The sequence below is a fragment of the Mirounga leonina genome, unplaced genomic scaffold (genome assembly GCF_011800145.1).
Source record: "Mirounga leonina isolate KUSES-001 unplaced genomic scaffold, KU_Mleo_1.0 Mir_106, whole genome shotgun sequence".
Classification (NCBI taxonomy): Eukaryota; Metazoa; Chordata; class Mammalia; order Carnivora; family Phocidae; genus Mirounga; species Mirounga leonina.
Genome location: NW_023270232.1, coordinates 5920775 through 5940955, shown reverse-complemented (window position 1 = coordinate 5940955; position 20181 = coordinate 5920775). Strand labels below are relative to the sequence as shown.

The window sequence follows — 20181 nt, the reverse complement described above, 5'->3', positions numbered from 1 at the left end:
GAAGTGGGCCAGGAGGTTAATTTCTCCCCACTGCCTGGGGAGCGGGAAATGGTCACCTGAGTTCACACATGCTGAGAACCGGACACTGTTCTAAGCCCATCACACGTAGTAACTCTCACGTTCTTCACAACCTGTAGGGTCTACACTATTATCATCCCCCTTTTCAGCCAGGAAACTCAGGCCCAGAGAGGCTAGAGAAGCTTGCCAGGTCACACAGCTAGAGCCTAAAGGAGCTAGCCCAAGCCCGGGCGGCAGGCTCCAAGCCCCATGGTGAGCTCTTATGCTATGCCACCTCCTGGGCCTCACACACGTGACGCTGCAGATCAGAAGCAGGGGGACTGCCCTGCTGGCCCACTCGTCAACCCCGGAGTTGAATCTCAAAATCCCCAGGCCCCTGTGTGTGCTCCACACCAAGCCTCACCTGTCAGCCCAGGCCTCCGCGCCCCAGGCAGCTCTGCTTGAGGGATGAGATTCTGGCCCTCACAGCTTTGCTTCCTGGAGGGCTGTCAGAAGGGCCGGATGGGGAGGTGAGGACAGGATGGGTGCTGGTGGGAGGGGGAGAGCGGAGGGGACCCATGACCACAGCTGGAGGGGCGGGGCAGGAAGCAGAAGTGATGTGCACGGTGGCCTGGGTGATGAGCTGTGTGGTGAGCCTGCCTGGGGGCTGACACCACCATTTCAGGAGCCTCTCCTGGGGGAAGAGAATGTCCGTGTAGAGCGTCTCCGCCCAGGACCCCAGGTAGGGAGGAAGGCGGGCATCGGGGAGGCTGCGAGCCCCTGGGTGGGGACAGAGAGGCCCGGGAGTGGGGCTGCTCCATCCGGGGAAGAGCCTGTTGGAGCAGGAAGTGCTATGACCCATGAGACTGTGTTCTGTCACTGACTTGCTGGGTGGCCTCATGCCTGCTCCGGGCCTCGGTGTCCTCACAGAGAAAGTGGAAACGCTATAGGGCATCGTCTATAAGGCCGCTTCAGATGCTGACAGGGAGAGCCTTTTAGAAAGCTGGAAACAGGCTCCCTGGAAGATCATATGACGAGGACCAGGATAGAGATGGAGCTCTGTGCATTAAGGTCATAAACTGTGCTGGCCTCCCAAGTGGGATGACCCCAGAGCCTTCTCCTATTTACTTCCCCTGGGGCCTGCATGTCACCTGGAATCCCACCACCCAGTCACTCCTTCAGGTGAGGCGCAGAAGGCCCTGGCTAGAATGCAGGCGTTCCTGCTCTCCACAGCCCCCATGTCTCAGAGAAGCTGCGGTCCCTGGCAGGCGCTGGAAGGGACAGCCCTCCCAGGAGTCCAGTTTGGATAGGGGGAGAGTGTGGAGACTCCAGATTATAAACGGGTCCCTGTGAGGCTCCAGAGCCACCTCAAAATTGGGAAGAAATTTCTAGCCGATGGTTGCCCAACAATAGGCCACAGGTAGCTCGCGGTGCTGCCGGAATTCTGCAGAGCATGGCAGAGAATGCCAGAGGAGGCGTGGGCATCCGGAGATCTGGAGAGGGAGCGTGAAGCCCTCCCCACACAGGAGGCAAGGGCAGAGGCACGTGCTCAGCCTCCAGGCTGGAATTCGGGCTGCTGTTCTCCCATGAGGCTCAGAGAGCAGGCCCCAACGGGAAGGTGGGGACAATAAGGGCAACGCATTCTTTCTTTCCCAGTTCTGGTAAGGGCTGAGAACGAGAGAGGGCAGACAGAGAACGAGAGAGGTGGGGTGGGAAAAGCATGGCTTGTTCTGGGGCCCAAAATGATACTCCCCCAGAATCCAGGCTTCTCTAGAGTCCCAGATCCCTCCCCAAAATCGCTCCATCTGCGCTCTGCCCCCACTTCCGCGCGCAGAGCCCCTTCCCCACCAGCAGCGGCTGTGGTCCTGGGGACAAAGCCATCAGTCTGAATCCCCATCAGGCCTTAAATAATGAAATCCTAGCAAGGGGCTCCTCCTGGCTGTGTGACCTCCGGCAAGTCCCTTCTCATCCTCGGGCCCATTTGTACAGGTGGGGGATGGGCCAGGTTTGTAAAGGCCATTGCCGCTCTGACGTTCAATGACTTACGAGGTATCCCATTCCCTCTCCATTCCATATGCCACGACGGTTCATCCACCATACCTCTGCCCGCAGCTTCCAGAGCCCAGACGCCCCCCGTCTCCGCAGCTCCATGGGTGCCCGCCTGTTCCTCCTGGGCCTCCTCCTGCTGTTGCTGCCCACGCCCACCCCAGCCCCCTGCCGCACGGCCACCCGCAATGAGTGCCGGCGCAACCAGGTGTTCGTGCCCGGCGCGGCGCTGGCCGGGGAGGGCGTGGACGTGACCAGCCTCAGGCGCTCGGGCTCCTTCCCGGTGGACACAGAGAGCTTCCTGCGGCCGGATGGCACCTGCACCCTCTGCCAGAATGCCCTGCAGGAGGGCGCCCTCCAGCGCCTGCCCCTGGCACTGACCGACTGGCGCTCCCAGGGCTCAGGCTGTCAGCGCCAAGTGGTCAGGGCCAAGGCCAGTTCCATCAAGGGCGTGGCCAGGGAGGCGGCCAGCAGCATCCGCAACGACTGGCGGGTGGGGCTGGATGTGTCTCCCAAACCCAGCGCCAATGTGCAGGTGACCGTGGCCGGCTCGCACTCCAGGGTGGCCAACTTCGCTGCCCAGAAGACCCACCAGGACCAGTACAGCTTCAGCACTGACTTGGTGGAGTGTCACTTCTACAGGCGAGTGCTGCAGGTGGGGGTGGAGGAGCTCAGAGAAAGGGCTGGGAAACTCGGCGTGGTCCCGGAGCCCTGGGATGGCAGGGTGGGGACTCGGAGGCTGCGTCCACCAGGAGGATACACAACCCTGGGTCTCGCACACTGGGTGGTATGGTGCCCTCGGGCCTCCGCCCCGGGGTCCCCTGAACAGGAAGAGCCCTGGGAGAGAACAGGTGGAGGAGGAGCGAGCAAGGCTGTGCTGAGATCCGCAACATGGTGCCATTTGGATCTACGGAGTGCCCAGTTCCCTCTGTCCTGTGGGCAGGAGACTTCCCATCACTGGGCCTCATTCACCCACTCGACCACGAGCATGCCTGTCATGTATCAGGCTCTGTGCTGGGAATTAGAACTACAGGGCTAGACAGCAGCAATCACACCCCTCCCTTCAGGGACCTGGGTCCCACAATCCCAGAAATGCATGGTCTCCATGGAGCACCCAAGTCACCCACCCTGATTTCTCCCACAGTGAGACAGGGCGCCTCCTGCCTTGTGGCCAGAGCTATCAGGAGCCCGATCTAGGGGACAGACGGACAGGGCCACAGGACTAGGTTCCAAAGCTAGAGGGTCACCATCAGTTTTCTAACTAGAAAATAAAAAGGAAAGAAAAAACTTTACTTTGCGAAGGAAAAGCAGAAATTCAGCATACCTAGGTCACCAAGGAGCAACCTTGGGTTTCCCTGACAGCTCAGTGGTTCAGAGCTTGGGCTTGGAGCCAGGCCACCTGGGTTCAAGTTGTCTTTCTATCACTTACATGTGACCTTGGGCGACCTTGAGGGATGGCTGAATGGGGAAAACTAACCACTGCTGGCCCATCTGATGTTTCTCTCCTCTTCCAGTTTTCACCTGGTACACTCTCCCCCACTCCACCCCAACTTCCAGAAGGCCCTCAGTGACCTGCCCCCCAACTTCAACACCTCCACAGAGGCTGACTACATCAGGCTCATCTCCCACTATGGCACCCACTTCATCCGGTCCCTGGAGCTGGGCGGCCGGGTCTCGGCCCTCACTGCCCTGCGCACCTGTGAGTTGGCCCTGAACGGGCTCACAGCCAATGAGGTGGAGGACTGCCTGGCCGTCGAGGCCCAGGTCAGCATCAGTGGCCGCGCCAGCTCTTCATCAGAATTCAAGGCCTGTGAGGAGAAGAAGAAGCAGCACAAGATGGAGACTTCCTTCCACCAGTCCTACCGGGAACGCTTTTCCCAAATAGTCGGGGGCCACCATACCTCCGTGGGCGACCTGCTGTTTGGGAACCAGGCCGGGCCGGAGCAGTTCTCAGCCTGGATGGACTCACTGATGGCCAGACCCGGCCTGGTGGACTACACCCTGGAGCCTCTGCACGTGCTCGTGAAGAGCCGGGACCCACGGCGGGAGTCGCTGAGGCGGGCCGTGAGCAAGTACGTGATGGACAGGGCCCGGTGGAAGGACTGCAGTAGGCCCTGCCCCCCGGGGCAGCAGAAGAGCCCCCATGACCCATGCCAGTGTGTGTGCCCCAGCTCGGCGGCCACCAACCAGGACTGCTGTCCCCGGCAGAGGGGCCTGGCCCACTTGGAGGTGATGAAATTCCAGGCGACGGGCCTGTGGGGAGACCACTTCACTGCTACAGATGCCTATCTGAAAGTCTTCTTTGGAGACCAGGAGCTGAGAACCAACACGGTGTGGAACAGTAACCACCCCCAGTGGGAGACACGGCTGGACTTCGGGGACGTGCTCCTGTCCACGGAGAGGCCCCTGCGGGTGCAGGTCTGGGACGAAGACAGAGGCTGGGACGACGACCTCCTCGGCACCTGCGACCAGAAAGCGCAGTCGGGCTTCCATAAGGTGATGTGCAACCTGAACCACGGTCACCTGAGATTCTTCTACCACGCCAAGTGCTTGCCTCACCTGGAGGGGGCAACCTGCCTGCAGTATGCCCCCCACGGTCTTCTGGGGGCGCCTCCAGGAAACCGGAGTGGGCCAGTGTGGTGAGCGCAGTGGGTCTTGAGAGGACCAGGGGACCTCTGCCTGGACTGAATGGGGTCCTCACGGAGGGAGCCAGGGCCTCTCTCCATATCCCCAGTAGATAGATGGAAAACTGAGGCTTACTTTTTTTTTTTTTTTCAACGAAGTGGCTGAATTTCCAGGCCAGCCCTGAGTCTCCTGTCCAAACTGCCTTAGCTCTCTGATATTCTCGAGCCCTGGAAATGAGCTGGGGCCAGGCCATGCCCTCCAGCGCCTGCTACCCACGCCACAGCCTGGGTCAGGAGCTGGGCAGAAGGCCAGGAGGCCCTTCCTCCCAGACTGCTTGCTGTCACTGAAGACTTTCCCTTGCAGCCCTTGCCCGCATGGGGAATTCTTCATCCCACTGGGTCTAACCCTGCCCGTCCCGGCTGCTCTGCTTGCTCTCTCTTCTTGGCCCAGCAGCTGTGCCCCTCAGCCAAATCTGGGACCGTCTGGACCGGCCTCGCGTGTGCACAGCCTGACGGAGGACTTATACCCTTGCTGTGATGGCCACCGTCATGGCCGTCCCTGTGGCAGAGGAGAGGGCCGGGACCAAACGCGGCCGGAGAGACGGACGTCTACATCAGCAACCCTACGCAGCAGGACAGGGCGCTCACCCCGGAGCAGGCCAGCAAGTGGCTTTCCACTTGCGCTGGAAACGTGGGGACCCAAAATATTTCACTTCCCTCGAAACTCCTGATTCGAGACCCAGCAGCACAAACTCGGGGAGAAAGGCAACAGACGTTCAGCCCCTAGCCGGGTGGCCACAGGGAAGGGTGAGGACTATGGTGAGCTGATTTATGGAGCTCTGGCCCCGCCAGGCATTCCCAGACAGGAGGGCTGGCAGGGCTGGGGATTTCTGAAAGTAGCCAGAAACCCCAAATTAGCTTCTCTAATTGTTGGCAAGGCAGTTCCCTTTGTAAAAATAAACCTACGTACAAGTCACAGAGAACGTGTGTGCAGGCCGAAATCGAGCCAGAGCCATCAACTTGAAAGCTGTCATTTCACCAGAACCCATGTGACGGGCTGAAGAGCTCTCCCTCGTCCCCCACAGTTGGAGGGGAGAAGGCATTGGCTCCAACCAGGGGGTGACTGAGGCTTCCTGGCCTCGGCATGTGGGGAACCCCAGAGCCTCGGGGGTCTGCCCTCAAATGAAATGGTCTTTGTTTCACTCGCTTGGGACACAGGCCCATGGGGGTGGGTGGCGAGATTCAGGCAGCCTGCTAGAACGGGCAGGATTGGGCCGGGCAGGGCTGCCGTCAGAGGGGCCCTGGGTTGCTGGCCTGGCTTCCTGACTCTCTCCGAAACTCCCTGCAAATTAAGGCCTTTGAGGTTTGTGTGGACCCATACTCTCAGAAGCCCAGCAGTCATGTTACGCTGACCCCAAATCCCCAAGGGGGGTGGGGGCAGGAGGGACTGGCTGGCTCTAAAAGGCTGCTTGAAGCCAATGTTCTTACACCTTTCCCTTCACAGCCACGCGCACAAACAAGAGCACAAGAAAAATCTTGAAAGGTCATGCAGGCTGCTGCGCTCATTGAAAATAAACATGGGTGTGGGCCGTAGCCCCCTGGGAAAGCAGGCCTGGCTCGGGGGACTGCTCTGACTGAAGAGGGGAGCCTTGTTTAAGTGCCCACTGGATCAGTGACCTCCAGCAATCGCTTTGTTCCCTGGGCCTTGGTTTCCCCAGAAGGATACTCTTCATTTTTCTCCGTTCCCAGGACTGTGTGGAAGGGGGCCACAAGCCTTTCTAGAAGGTCAGTGTTCCGTAAAGGGTACTGAAAGGCCATCTTGTTACCCCTCCTGGTGTTCCATCTAGGGAAGCTGGGACCCGGAGGATGGAGCTGCGGTTGTAGAAGTTACTAGCACAGTCAGGTCTCCGAGTCCTGCGCACGGCGCTCCGAGCCCCAGTCTTGGGAGAGACCAACAAGCCTCTAGAAAAAGGGCCCTTGGGCGAAAAGGTGTGGGATGGCCAGGGAGGAGGAATGGGCCAACCTTGTTGAGGGGCAGCTTGCCCTCAGCCCCAATTCGAGACCCAGTGTGCAATTTCCCCTTCCAACCCACACAGACTGGAAGACTGTCAGCCCGAGGCCCCTTGTTTGCTCGGGGAGTTCCCTGCTGGGCCAGATTGCTTCCATCGGCCCTCCTCAGGCTCTGTCCTCACCCTGTCCCACCCTGCTCTGGCCTGGGAGGCTGATCTGTCCGCACCGTCTCTAGGGGGCAAGAGATCGGGGGCTTGGGGGGGTTGGTGGGAATTTCAGAGACTCGAGCTTTTGCTCCCCTCCAGTCTCTCAGTGAGGTGGCCCGGGTCCAGCTGGGTCACTGCTCTTCCCAGGGGGCTTCTGCCTGTCTCTGGGCAACTGCCCCCCTCTCTCACCCTTTCAGACCCAGGGATGGCAGCAGTTCCACTGTACCAATCCTGAGTTACTGCACTATCCCATGTGTTTCTCTATAACCGCCCCCGCCCCATACACAGGCCTTTTAGAAACAACCCTCCCTGAAATTATTACAATTTGAATTTGCCACTGGCTTCTCTATGGCCTGAATGTTTGTGTCCCCTCAAAAGTCACAGGCTGAAATAGTAGCCCCCACGGTGATTGCCTCAGGAGGGGGGTGCTGTGGGAGGGCATATGAGCAGGATTAGTGCCGTCGTAAAAGAGGCCCCAGAGAGATTCCAGGCCCCTTCCACCGTTGGAGGACCCATGGGAAGGTGCTCTCTACAAACAGAAAACAGGCCCACTGAATCCACCGACACCTTGACCTGGGACTTCCAGACTCCAGAATGGAGAGGAACGTATTTCTCCCATGCGTAAGCCACCCAGTCTGTGATATTTTGTTGAAAAAGCCCCAATGAACCGATAGGGGCCCTGATGACACACCACCTATGAGTCCCGGTGGAAAGCAGAGCCCCACCCCCCCAGCAGCTGGAAATGCCCGACTCTTTTGCTTCCCCGTCCTCCCCTGCAACTAGGAAAGGACATGCGATGGGGTCTGTCCGTAGGAGGCACCTGCCCCAGGTATGGGGTCCCTTCAGGAGCAGAGGTGAGCCAAAGTTTCGAGGATAGGTGATTTATGGGAGAGGCAATCCCAGAAAGCCCAGCAGGGGAGAGGACGAGTGAGCCAGGGAAGGGACAGTGACCCACCATTCAGCAAGTCACCACCATGGGCCCCCAGAGCCAACGAAGAACACGCACCTCAGAGTTATCCCAGCTCCGCGTGGAGGGAGTTGGGCGGCAGTATATAGCACCTCCCATCGGTCATTGGTTAGAGCTACATTCTTTTTCTACTGAGTTTATCCAGACTTGGCTTCTCTTTCTGGCAAAGAAAAACCCTGGCTTGATGACACCGTCCATCTTCTCCCTCACTACTTCAACACTCCCGTCCCCTTTCCCAACCATCCTTCCACCCCCATCTGTCCTTAGAGCTGCTCACTTGTCCCCAGCACTCCCCCCGCCCCCTTCCCAAGCGCACAGAGCACAGAACGCTGGGACCACTCACAGGTTCCATCCTTGAGCAGATGGTTACAGAGCACCTTCTGTAAACCAGGTCCCGCAAACTAGCCGTGCAGCCCACCTGCCCTCTGGCGGCCTGTCTGACCGGGAGACAGATGTGGACTTGGAGGACGGTCCAGGGGGCAGGGTGGCGTTCAGACTGGGGGGGCGGGGCGCGGGGGGTCTCGGCTGCATTGCTTTTTTCTCATCCCCCGTCCTAGGTCCAAGTGATCACTCCTCAGACCTGGGGCTGGCACCAAGCACAGCCCAGTTTGGGGGTTTTTTAAAGCAGTTCCTTCACAGCACCTTCATCTCCCTTCAAACCCGCTGAGTGATCTCTGGGGTGCGGCCCCGCTGCCCTGGAGGCTGCAAAGGGGGACCTGCTGGAGAACAGGCAGTGTGGGGGTGGGGAGAGCCCTCTGAGAGGCGCAGGGGCCCTTGCAGCTTTGGGAGGTGTGCATCCTCTCCACAGTGTTCCTGATTCCCCCCCGTCTGTCACCCAACCCTGGGCATTTCCGCATCCCGACATTTGTGCCCTTCTGCTCATAACCTCAGCCTCCCCGGGACAGCAACATCTCCCGGACATGTCTTCCTGTGGGCTCCTCACAGATCCCTGGGCTCCTGTCTGCTTCTCAGTGTCCCTCCAGCCTACCGTCCCTCGGCCCACTCCGAGCCTGCCCCCACATCTCTGCCCGAGGGCCTGAGCTAGGCCTGCTCTGCCTGCCCCACGGGGAAGCTAGAAGAGCCAGGGCGCAGTATCCGCGCCCCACCCATCCCAGACAGCCTTCGCCCAATGGCCGATGGGAGGTGGGTGGCGCATCAACACTCCAGCTCCCTCCCCGTCGGGGGGAATAACTCTGACGGAATGCCCAGGGTTCCCCAGCAGGGTGAAGCTCCCGTACCCACAGGGGCGACTTGCTCGACCACACATGCTCTCTTGGCTGGCCTCCTTGCCAGTCTCAATCCCTCATTCCCCTACTGGTATTTTCTGGAATCACCCCCCACCCCCCACAGAAACAACCTGCTGATGAACCCCTGTCTCAAGGTTTGTTTCTGGAAAAACCAGCTAAGACACACATCTGACTATGTCATTGCCTTGCTTAAAACTCTTCACTGGTTCCTTGTGGCTCCCGAGATAAAGCTCAGACCCCCTAAGGCGACCCCATGTGCTGACCTCACTCTCACCTCTCTCAGCCCCCCACCAAACCCTGCCTCACCGAGCTTACCGGCTCCTCGCTGGCCACGTTCTCTCTTGCCCTTCCCACATGCCGCCTCCTCTTTCTGCAAATTATCTCCACCACCCTAAGTCCTCCTCAGCCTTCAGGCTTCAGCTTCCAAGACAGTTTCCTCCAGGAAGCCTTCCCTGGTTTCCAGGTCAAGGTCACAGCCCACTGTCAGGCCAAGGGCCACTTCTATCTTGTCAGTGTGGAACCAATAGTCCAGCCCCTGGCCTAAGTCTGCTGCTTGAAAACTACTGGATGGGCGATTAGATGGGAAATGGATAAATGAATGAATGGGGCATGTGAGCAGACTCTTCCACCCTGTGCTTGAACTCTCCCACAGGCAGGGGGCTCATTACCTCGGGAGGGAGCTGTTCTGCCTGTGATGGGCTCTAACCATGATCTGTCAGGGGACACAGAAACCTGTCTTCTCAGAGCGTGCAGCCCTACCAGCGGATCAGGCGCCCCCTGTATCTACATCTCTGGTCCCGTCTGCAGGCTGACTGACAACCTGACAACCACCGGCTGCCACCCACGCCTCCCTCCGGGAGGTTGCCACAAAGGGAGCACACAGGGCCCGGTGCAAGGGCTGGCCCAACCGCCGCCTCTCTGTCACTGACAGTGGAAACCAGAGCCTCTCAGGGACTGGACTGACGGCTCTTCACTCTTACCCACCTCTCACCTGCAACGGCCCCAGGCACAACTGAGTCAGTTCCAGCTGGGGGTAGCTCTTTCTCCAGGCGCAGCAGGTGCCCCCTTGGCCTGGGCAAATCGTGACCCCTAACCTGCTCACGGGATCCCTCTCCATGCCCCCCACCCTGCTGCCTGATGAGGCCTTTTCCAGCTAAGGCTTCCGTAGCCCGAGCGGCCACACGCACAGGCAGGGCCAGACTGAGCATCTGACTGGCCTCATACAGTGCAGGATGGCGGGGGGTGGGGAGAGTGGGTCTGGCTCAGCTGAGATTCTCACCAGGTGGTAAGGGTTAGTGTCACGCATAGGAAGAGATCAACCTCCATCACAGACAGGACCCTCAAGAGCAGCCAAGGACTGACATCCAAGCCAGGCCACAAATGAAATGATCCCGGCCACACATTCACCCAGACTAGCCAGAGACATATCATATGAACCTTGATTTTGATCCAAGATTGAGTCTCAACCTCAATTAGTTCTCTGTAGTACGCTGCAATCACGCAACCCCCCTCCCCTGCAGATCTCGTGGTTCCCAGCTATAAAACAGGGGCTGGAACCCTGATTTCTGCACCGCTCTCCCGCTGGGAGCGGCTGGGCCTTGGCCCTCAGTGGGCATGGCCGGATGGACCCAACGCCCGCAGTGCCCCCAGGGAGCACCCCCTGAGCACCACCTCCCCCATGCTTGGAAGAAGCCCGGCCCCGCTTGCCTTCCTCTTTCCAAAGGCCCAGACACACAACCCAGCCCGCCAGACCCCCAACAGCTGCTGCTGTTTTGTGGGCTGTCTTGGAATCTGTGTGCCGCGGGGTTCCCACTGCACATCTGGCCTCACCAAGAATCTGCACAACAGCTGGATCCCAGCTTCCTCTTAAAAGGGCAGTGACGTCAGCTCGCTGGCAGGACACTGGCTTTTCCCCTGGGAAACCCAAACTCCCTGTGAGACTCAACCATCCTGCAATGAGGCTGACCACCCCCCCTCCCCCGCCCCAGAACACGTCTTTGTCCCCTCCCTTTTGTCCGTATTCACAGGAATCGGCCCCTCTGGGACCGGGGACCTTTGCCCAAGGTCCCGCTGCCGCCAGCTGAGGCCACGATGCAGCAGGGACATGGTGCGATCCATGCCTGCCCCTCTCCCACGGGAATGCAGGACTTGGTGTGATTTCATTCTGTAAAGCATTTCTCCAAGCTGGAGGACTTGAGAGACTTGCTGCCCTTCCTTGCCCCTTCCCTTCCATTCTTTCCCCTCGCCAACACCACAGAGGAAACGCTAACAGACAGCATTTCTGCAACACTTACTGTGGCGTTCGAAGGAGCAGACCTGTGCTGATGCATTTAATCTGCCCAGTGGCCTAGGAGGGGGGTGGACTTATCCCCACTTTAGAAATGACGTCTCCCAGAAAGCGGAGGGCCTTCCCCCACTTCGTTCCAAACCTTCTCCGCTCGTGCCACCGTCGGACTGCCCAGATGTTGAGAGCCCCGTTTGCACTCCCCCTCCTAGTCTTCAGGACCATCTCCATGCCTCAGAGCGGCTGAAGGGGACCCACTTTAGGGGGCTGCTCGCCGGGGGAGGAATCTCTCTATGCCGCCGCTCGCTTTTCAGAAATGTCATAAAATATACCTCGCATATTTATCACTTTAACCATTTGTAAGTGCACACAGGTCAGTGGCTTTAAATACATTCCCAATGTTGTGTAAGCCTCACGCCTCTTTACGCTTGGAAATTTTCCAGTATCTCCAACAAAAACTCTGTACCCAGCAAACAGTAACTCCCTCTCCGTCCTCCCCCCAGCCTCTGTAACCCCTCTTCTACTTTCTGTCTCTACGGATTTGCCTGTTCTAGGTGCCTCGTACAAACGGGACCCTACAGAGTTTGTCTTCTGTGCCTGGCTTCTCTTGCTAAGCACGGTGTTTCCAAGATCCATCCAAATTACAGCACGTGTCAGGACTTCATTCCTGTTATAGCTGAATGATATTCCATCCTATGTATGTATCATTTTGTTTATCCAGTCATCAGTCCACGGACACTTGGGTAGTTTCCACTTTTTGACCATTGTGAACAAAACTGCTATGAACAGCGGCGTACAAGTATCTGTTTGAGTCCCTATTTCCATTTCTTTTGATACATACCGAGGGGTGGGATTGGTGGGTCACATGGTTGTTCTATGTTTAACCTTTTGAGAAACCACCAAATTGTTTCCACAGCCTGCCACTAGCTTCTTCGCCACTCTCTGCCCTCACCTTCCTGTGTTCAAATCAGGACTTGAACCCAGATCCAGCTCAGCTGTCCAGCCACAGGGAGGCCATCCTCACACTCATGGCAGGACCATGGCAACTCCAAGCTTTCCTAGGGGCCAAGGGCCCAGCTTTGCCCACCACTCCGCCTCTCCCCTACAGAGCACAGGACCCACCGGGCAGGGGCAGGGGGAGAAAGCTGAATGGGTGGGCACCTGTTCCTGGGTGGCGAGATTCTCTTGCCTAGTATGCTAAGTCGCTCTGTCGTATCATAACTGCTTCCACAGCCCCTCGCACGCTCCTGGCATATAGCACGTACTCAATAAACACTGGTGAGTGAATCCCTGTTGACGTGCATCTCTGCCCCCAAAGGACTATGAGCAGGGGGGTGGCTGAGACAGCGAGCATGGAGCCCAGCTCCTGAGAAAGCAGGCAAAGAATGCTGTACCTGAGCTGGGCTGGAGGAAATGCCGTGAGGTCCTCCCTCCTTACCTTCTGGGAGAAGCAGGCTCCCCACTGCCCCCTGGTAGCGTGGGGAGCTGATATATTTGGAGAAAGGGACCCACCAGAGCCAGCCAAGGTGCCCCTGGCCTCAGGCACAGGTGCATAGAGGTACAAACGCCTAGTGAGATGCCAAGGTGCGGATGGGACTCTAGGGGTTTCTGTTTTTACCTTCACGTACCATGTCTCAAGGCACAGGGCACACAGGGCAGGCCCTGTGTAAATATGCATTATATTATTTTGTTTTCCTGAGAGCCCCACTTCACAGAGAAGGGAACTGAAGCTAAGGAAGGTGTGGTAACTTGTCCACGATGCTGGGAAGGGTGAGATTCGAACCAGGGACGGTCCTGCCAGTGGTCCAGGGTACATGTCCTGCACCTGCCCCCAGGCCTGCCCTCCCAGTCTGCCTTCCCTGGGCATCAGCCCCTCGGCTGCTGCAGACCTGAGGCGGTGCCCACACCCCTAAATCTCTCCTTTGCTCCCACCGGTTCTGGCTTTCCCTCTGGCTCCCCATTCCCTCCGCCCTGGTCCATCCTGCACTGCAAGGTTCTCTAAGACCCTGGCCACCCCCTCTGCTCTCCTTGGCATTTGTAAATGATTCCTACAGGCTACACAGCACTCTCCAGGGGCTAGAACTAGGGGCACTCCCTGAGCCATACCCTCTGGACCAGAAGAGGGTAGGGAAGGCTGGATTGGGAATTCCAGGAAGCTTGAAGGAAAAGCAGGGAGCATGCATTTGCCGAGCATCTCTCTGGGTGGGGCCCGGTGCTGGGCATGCAGACCCTCCTTCTCTCTGTCACTTTGACCTCCTCCGCCAGTAGGCAAGGACCCCGTAGGCAGGACAGGACGAGGGCTGGTTCGAGGCCTCGCAGACTGGCCCGGGAAGCCCACTCCCTTCCTTCCGGATGGCCGCCCGATCCCCCACAGGGGACTGGAAAGGAAGCAGCCAGTCGCTGGAGGCAGCTCAGGGGAGGGCCCCGGGGACAGGACTCCAGCCTGGCCAGAAACCCCCCTCCCACCCCTGAAAGAGCAAAGCTGGACAGAGAAGTAGAAAAGCCTGTGTTTAACTGGAGCCAGCAGTCTAAACATAAACATCTGTTCGTGATTTCAAAAACAAAACAAAAATACGGTTTGCAGAACCAATTCACAGAGCAAACGAGATGGCAGGGAATTCTAGAACTTTGTTAAGAACCCACAGTGCTTTCAAGTCCTTTGGAAACCATTTAAACTGTGCAAATGTGCTTATTAAGCAAACCATGCAAATTAGCTTATAAACTCTGAGTAACACCTTGTGACTCCGATCTGGTACCTACCAGTGAAGCAGGTGCTGCAGGGACCCAGCCCGGGCACATGGGAGCTTATTCTTGGCTAGCATCCGTAGCATCTCTGAAAATGATGCTAGGGCTTTCCTTGAAAAGGTTCAGTGATATAGTCGCTTCTTCCCTAATCATGTCCCCCACCTAATTCTAAAAAACATTTATTGTCTTCGTCGTACTAACAAGACTGGGCAAAGGGGCCCTTATCCTTGCCATCGGGAGCAAAGAGCATTCCCCAAGCCCTCCCAGACCAGATGTGTGGGGGGGGCTCTGCCCTTACTCGCTAAGTGACCTTGAGCAACTGCCTTCTCTGGCAAGTACCCAGCCGCGCATGCGTCACCTGGCCAGACGAACAGCTAAATCACACGTATGCTTCAGCTGGAAAGGACCTCACGTGGGAGCAGCTACAAACACGCCACGTACAGCAGCATCGGAAAGGGGCCCTACTCGTGGGTGGGGGCCCGTCCTGCTGCTGATTCCACAGACAGTTGGGGAGCTCAAAGAGGGTCTCGAGGGCAGGGGAGCATTATGCACTCCATTTTAGAGATGCAGAAACGGAGGCTGGGGCAATGTATCAGGCACATATTCGGGGCCCAGTAGTGCCCACTGGCTCAGGACTCACTCATGGAGACTCTGCCCACTTACGGAGACATAAGGACCCGCTCCTGGGGCGGGGGGGGGGGGGGGGGCAACTTTCCTCTTCAGCAAACCTTCCCTAGAAAAATCTCTGTGTAAAGCCAGGTCCCCCTGCTTGTCCTCAGCCAAGGAGAGAAGGGGCCCAGAGGGGGAGACCGCCAGCCAGTGTGCTGATGCTGGCCTGACTGGGAATCCGAGGCAGGAGGGACAAGGGCCTGTCTAGACTGCAGCAGCCTCGCGCAGGAGGGAGGGAGGGAGGGACCCAGGCAACCGGAAGGGGGGCTCATCACGCATGGCCAGCACCTCCTCTCCCCATGCTTTCATGCCCCCCTCCCCCACCAGGCTTGCCCTTCCAAGAAGGTTAGGGGCAGCAGGTTGCTTCAGCCACTCTTCATCTGCATTCTTCAGATTCTCTCTCAAAACCCTTGAGAGGAAATTGCGCCCCGGGGACAAGGACATAGCCTCCCTCTGTGAAAGTCATAAACACACCTGTGTTCGTGCCCATCTGGAAAGCCCAGGAAAGCGCCCCTGGCACCACCGTGCGGGAAACACCACCCAGGAACCCAGCAGAGCCTGTGCCCAGCCAGCTCCGGCAGGTGCTTTTCAGAACCGTCTGCAGCTTCTAGGACACAAGCTCTAAGCAGATGCTTCTCTGCATAGAAGGTGCAGAGCAAGACTTCCAAAGGCAGGTCCACACTGACGTTTTCCGTCGGGGACAAAGGAGCAAAATAAGGACAGATACAGCGTGTTACAGCCGCCCCTTTATCTACTTGAAGACCTGTCACTATGCCCCACCCCAAGAATTTGTCCTTGGTTTAGGAGGTTAAAATGTCCTTTTATGATATGATAGTGGTGACATATGTCACACCATAGGTGTGACAGTGGTGAATTTCTTTTGAATGGGCTTTGCAAAATTTTGCATCCTAATATTCTTTATTTTATTTTATTTTATTTTTTTTATTTATTTGCGAGAGAGAGAATGAGAGACAGAGAGCATGAGAGGGGGGAGGGTCAGAGGGAGAAGCAGACTCCCTGCTGAGCAGCGAGCCCGATGTGGGACTCGATCCTGGGACTCTAGGATCATGACCTGAGCCGAAGGCAGTCGCCCAACCAACTGAGCCACCCAGGTGCCCTGCATCCTAATATGCTTTTGAAAATTCTATTGTCTCTGCAATCAAAATATTGGGGAACCTGTGGAGAGAACACAAAAGGGAGGCCCCCCACATTTTTGGGGGGTCACAGTTTTTGTGTTTGCTTTGAGAGCCTGATGTAAACTCTGGACCCTCTCCTGAGAAAAGTGTATAAACACACTTTTACATGCAACCTCAAACCTCGGAAGCCCTGAAACTCTCAGTGAAGGAGAAAGGAGGAAAGTCCCATCAGCACGTGCCTGCTTAGGTACCCACAGACTCAGGGAGGTTCTTAGGAAATGCGGTTTCTTTGGGGCTTCAGGCTGTGGGTTAGTGATTGGTATCAATCTAGATGCTCCAGTGGATCTGGAAAAGAAGGGCAAAGAAAGAACCCTGGGCAGGGAGTCAGCGTGCTGGCTCTGCCTTGGCTCCCTGCATGACCTTGGCTAAGGCATGGCCCTCCAGCCTCGGATCCCCCATCTGCTATGTGGAGAGGTCCGTTGTGAAGTACAAGCTCCCTCAGAGACCATATTCCAGTAGTGAAGGGATTTCCAGTAAGTTTTATTCATTCTTTCTTTCAAAAAGAGTTCCTACACCTGCGACCTGCCAGGTCCTGGATAATTGGAAACGCATGAGCCACGGTCCCCAGCCACAGGTAGCCTCTGGTCTGTGGAGGAAGCCGCAGTCCACTGTTACCAGCAGATACTCAGGGCAGCTTGATGACCTCAGTCCCAGCTCCCTCGGGGATGCACGTGGAGCCTTGGACAAATGGTGAAACCTCTCTTAGTCCGCAAATTAAAAACGGAAACCCCTGCCTCACCTGACCTGCGAGGCTTTGGCGAAAGATTGTGCACAGCGCCCTGATCTGACGTGTGGAAGTCACCACAAGCATCCCATCAGTGACCATCGTCCCCTTCTACCTTGCCTCACGAACACCAAACGCTCTGCGAAGTCCTGAAGCATCAGACGCTGCTGTCACCGTCCGTGTGCCGAGCCCTTCCAGACCGCGGGGACAGGAGCCCAATCTCACGCGGCCCTTCCTGAAGCAGTTCGCGGGTTAGCGGAGGATAGAGACCAGCGCATGCACAATAGCGTACAAGTGCATTTGGGAAGTGGGCGCGGGGAAACACGGATGTTCTCTAGACAGTTCTTTCACCTTTCCTGTAGGTTTGAATTTGCCACACTGAAATGTCAGGGAGAATCATGGCTCGAGAAGCCAGAACCCTTTCTGCAGGTGCCCGTGGGCCTTCGAGCTGCCTGGTGGCAGAGACCCGAAGCCAGCGGCCTGTGGAGGCCACACAAGGGGCTAGAGAAAAGAGAGAAGGCGCACCAGGCCGAGGGAAGGGCGGAGGTGAATTCTGGAGGTGTGAACGAGCACAGAGTCACTAGACCCAAGTTGCCCGGTGTCCTCCTTGAGCTGTCGTGGAGCTACTGGACGGGTGGTGTCCACACAGGGCCTGGAAGAGGGCTGTGCTGGTTATTCCCTGCTCCTCTCTCTCCCCACTCCCCATCTCTGGACCCTGGTCCCCTAGACCATGGTGCTGACACCTTCTCCGGTCAAAGGGAGGCACTGACAGATCAGCGGATGAGAGGAGAGAGAGGTCGGGCCTCTCCCCTGCCTCCACCAGCCCTGCGCTCCATGATGTTGCTCGGGTCAACAGTTGCTGTTCCAACAACTCAGTTCCTGGCAGATGGTCCCCAACGTCCCCTGAAGATACGTGTAGTGGGCTCAGGGAGGGAAGATACGTGTAGTGGGCTCAGGGAGGGCTATGCTGCCCCTTGCTCCTTCGGGTCCAGGGTGGTTACCACTCACCCCTGTACTAGCTCCTGGGCGCCTCACCAGTCCTAGCTGGTCCCCTTCACCCGGCCCACGCCTCTGCAAATGGTCCTCACATTCGGTTCTCATCACAATCCAAGCTAAGGCTGCCGTTCATTCTCTGCCAGGACCCTAACTGCCGCAGGGCCCGGCACATAGTGTAAACTATTTGTATGTAAAAATTAAGATTAGGGGCACCTGGGTGGCTCAGTCAGTTGAGCGTCTGCCTTCGACTCAGGTCATGATCCCGGGGTCCTGGGATCCAGCCCTGCACCGGGCTCCCTGCTCAGCGGGGAGTCTGCTTCTCCCTCTGCCCCTCCCCCTGCTTGTACTCGCTCTCTCTCTCAAATAAATTTTAAAAATCTTAAAAATTAAGATTAAAGATATGCTCTGATTTCCCTTTTCCAACCCAAAGTCCTTCAAATATCATAAAAAGTGTACAGCCTTAAAATTCTATGCCAGTTCTGAAGAAGAGGTCAGAAACTGTGATGGGTCCCTGAAAGACAGAAGACCAGTGGGATGGGCCAGGCAGGAGGGTTGGCAGCCCACAAGCCGTGTAGGTAAACGCCCTCTGTGAGAGGAGGAACCCGCCTTCAGGAAGCTTTGGCTCAGAGATGCCAAGCCAGGGAGCAGGAGGAAGCCTGGGCCCCCATCGTGGCATGGCTTGGAACATTCCAGCAGAGGCAGCTGGAGAGTCTGACTCTCCCTGGGCCCCCTAAGGAGCCTGGGTCAAGTCAAGGTAGCAGTGGAGGGTGCCCTCAGGACAGCAGGGAGGGGGGCACTTTGGGCAGCACCCTGGGGCCGATACACACCTGGCACAAGGGGGCACCCCTGCCAGAAGGTCAGCCACTGGCCCACACGGGCATCAGCAGGTCCCATCCCTCCCCCCGAGCTGCCAGCTCAGGCTGCACCAAGTAGGCACAGACCTTACAAACAGGATAATCTGAAATCTCAAGACAAAGATGAGTGCACAACCCAAACTCACCAACCACGGAGAAAAACCAACAACATGAAAGACAAGCCCCCCACTCACTAAAGAACTAACATCCAAGGAAACAGGGCTAACCAAGTCAGCCCTCAAATAAGAAGATCTTCAAAGAGATGAGGCTTATTCAACCAAAAAAAAGAATGAAATGTAAATCTGAAACATATAAAATGTGACTGGGGGTGGGGGTTGGAACAGACCCAGTACATACTTATCAGAACGGCTAAAGTTAAAGAGACTGACAATACTAAGTGTTGGTAAAGACGTAGAGGCGCTGGAACCCTCACACTGTTTGGAAAAGAGCTTGGCAATTTCTTAAACAGTTCAACATACACCTCATGTGTAAGTCACTCTCCTCCTAGGTATCTAGCAAAAGAAATGAAAGTTTATGCCCAGGGGCGCCTGCCTTCGGCTCAGGTTATGATCCCAGGGTCCTGGGATCGAGTCCCATATCAGGCTCCCTGCTCAGCGGGGAGTCTGCTTCTCCCTCCCCCTGGCTTATGCGCTCTCACGCTCTCTCTCAAATGAATAAATAAAATATTTTTTAAATAAATAAATTAATTAAATAAAATAGTTATAAGACCAGAGAGACTGGATGAAAGAATTGGCTGTATATCTATCTACCTACCTAAGAATTAAACAGATTGTATTAAACATTTATGCTTATTAATTTAAGAAAGACAACCTGGTAGAAAAATAAACCCATAAGAGAATAAATCCAAAGGGCCAATAAACATATGAAAAGATGTTCCATCTCAGTAGTAATTGGAAAAGTCATATTAAGATAAAAATAAGACATTTTTTTCCTTATCAGATTGGAAAAAGTTAAGAAAACTGGTGACCTCAAATGTCAGAGTGAGAAGGGGGAAGTGGGTATTGTTATAAACCGTTGGTGTTTAATTCAGCCCAGAAGACAGCCTCATTTAGTTCAAAGAAAGAATGACAAGAATGACAGTTACTTTGGGAGTGCATAGACACGCTGTCCCATAGGCTTTGTGCATGGGTGACGTGAGTAGATGGTAGGAAAAGGAAAGAATCCACTAAGAGGAGGTATGAAGTCAAATTTGAAAGGCCCAGGTCTTAGAAGATCTGTCACTATGACTCATGGGAAACAAGCATTTCTTGTGGGTATTGAGGGGAACCTCTTGAAAGCACGTAGGGGTTTGAATAGCATCGAGTCCGAGAACCACAAGACCTTGAGGGAGGGTTTTCAAAGAAATCATTCCGTCCCCCTCAGCCCCTCCTCCACCCAAGCAGAGAGAGCTAGGGCACTCTTCCAGAAGGATTCTTTTTTTTTTTTTTTTTAAGATTTTATTTATTTATTTGACAGAGAGAGACACAGCGAGAGAAGGAACAGAAGCAGGGGGAGTGGGAGAGGGAGAAGCAGGTCTCCCGCGGAGCAGGGAGCCCGATGTGGGGCTCGATCCCAGGACCCTGAGATCATGACCTGAGCCGAAGGCAGATGCTTAA

General features: G+C 56.3%; 1 protein-coding gene across 2 annotated transcripts; it reads left to right on the top strand.

Annotated features, from left to right (window-relative positions):
• Nucleotides 1-214: 214 nt before the first annotated feature.
• On the top strand, nucleotides 215-5642 carry LOC118018380 (perforin-1-like). Of its 2 annotated transcripts, XM_035016847.1 has the most exons (3): nucleotides 215-739; nucleotides 2110-2685; nucleotides 3558-5642. In XM_035016847.1, exons 2-3 carry the CDS (start codon nucleotides 2147-2149, stop codon nucleotides 4684-4686), a joined length of 1668 nt encoding a protein of 555 aa, XP_034872738.1. In that variant the 5' UTR covers nucleotides 215-739; nucleotides 2110-2146; the 3' UTR covers nucleotides 4687-5642. The 2 variants fall into 2 exon arrangements, with proteins under 2 accessions (XP_034872738.1, XP_034872729.1); XM_035016838.1 differs by lacking the exon at nucleotides 215-739 and having other exon boundaries at nucleotides 1942-2685.
• The last annotated feature ends 14539 nt before the right edge of the window (nucleotides 5643-20181 follow it).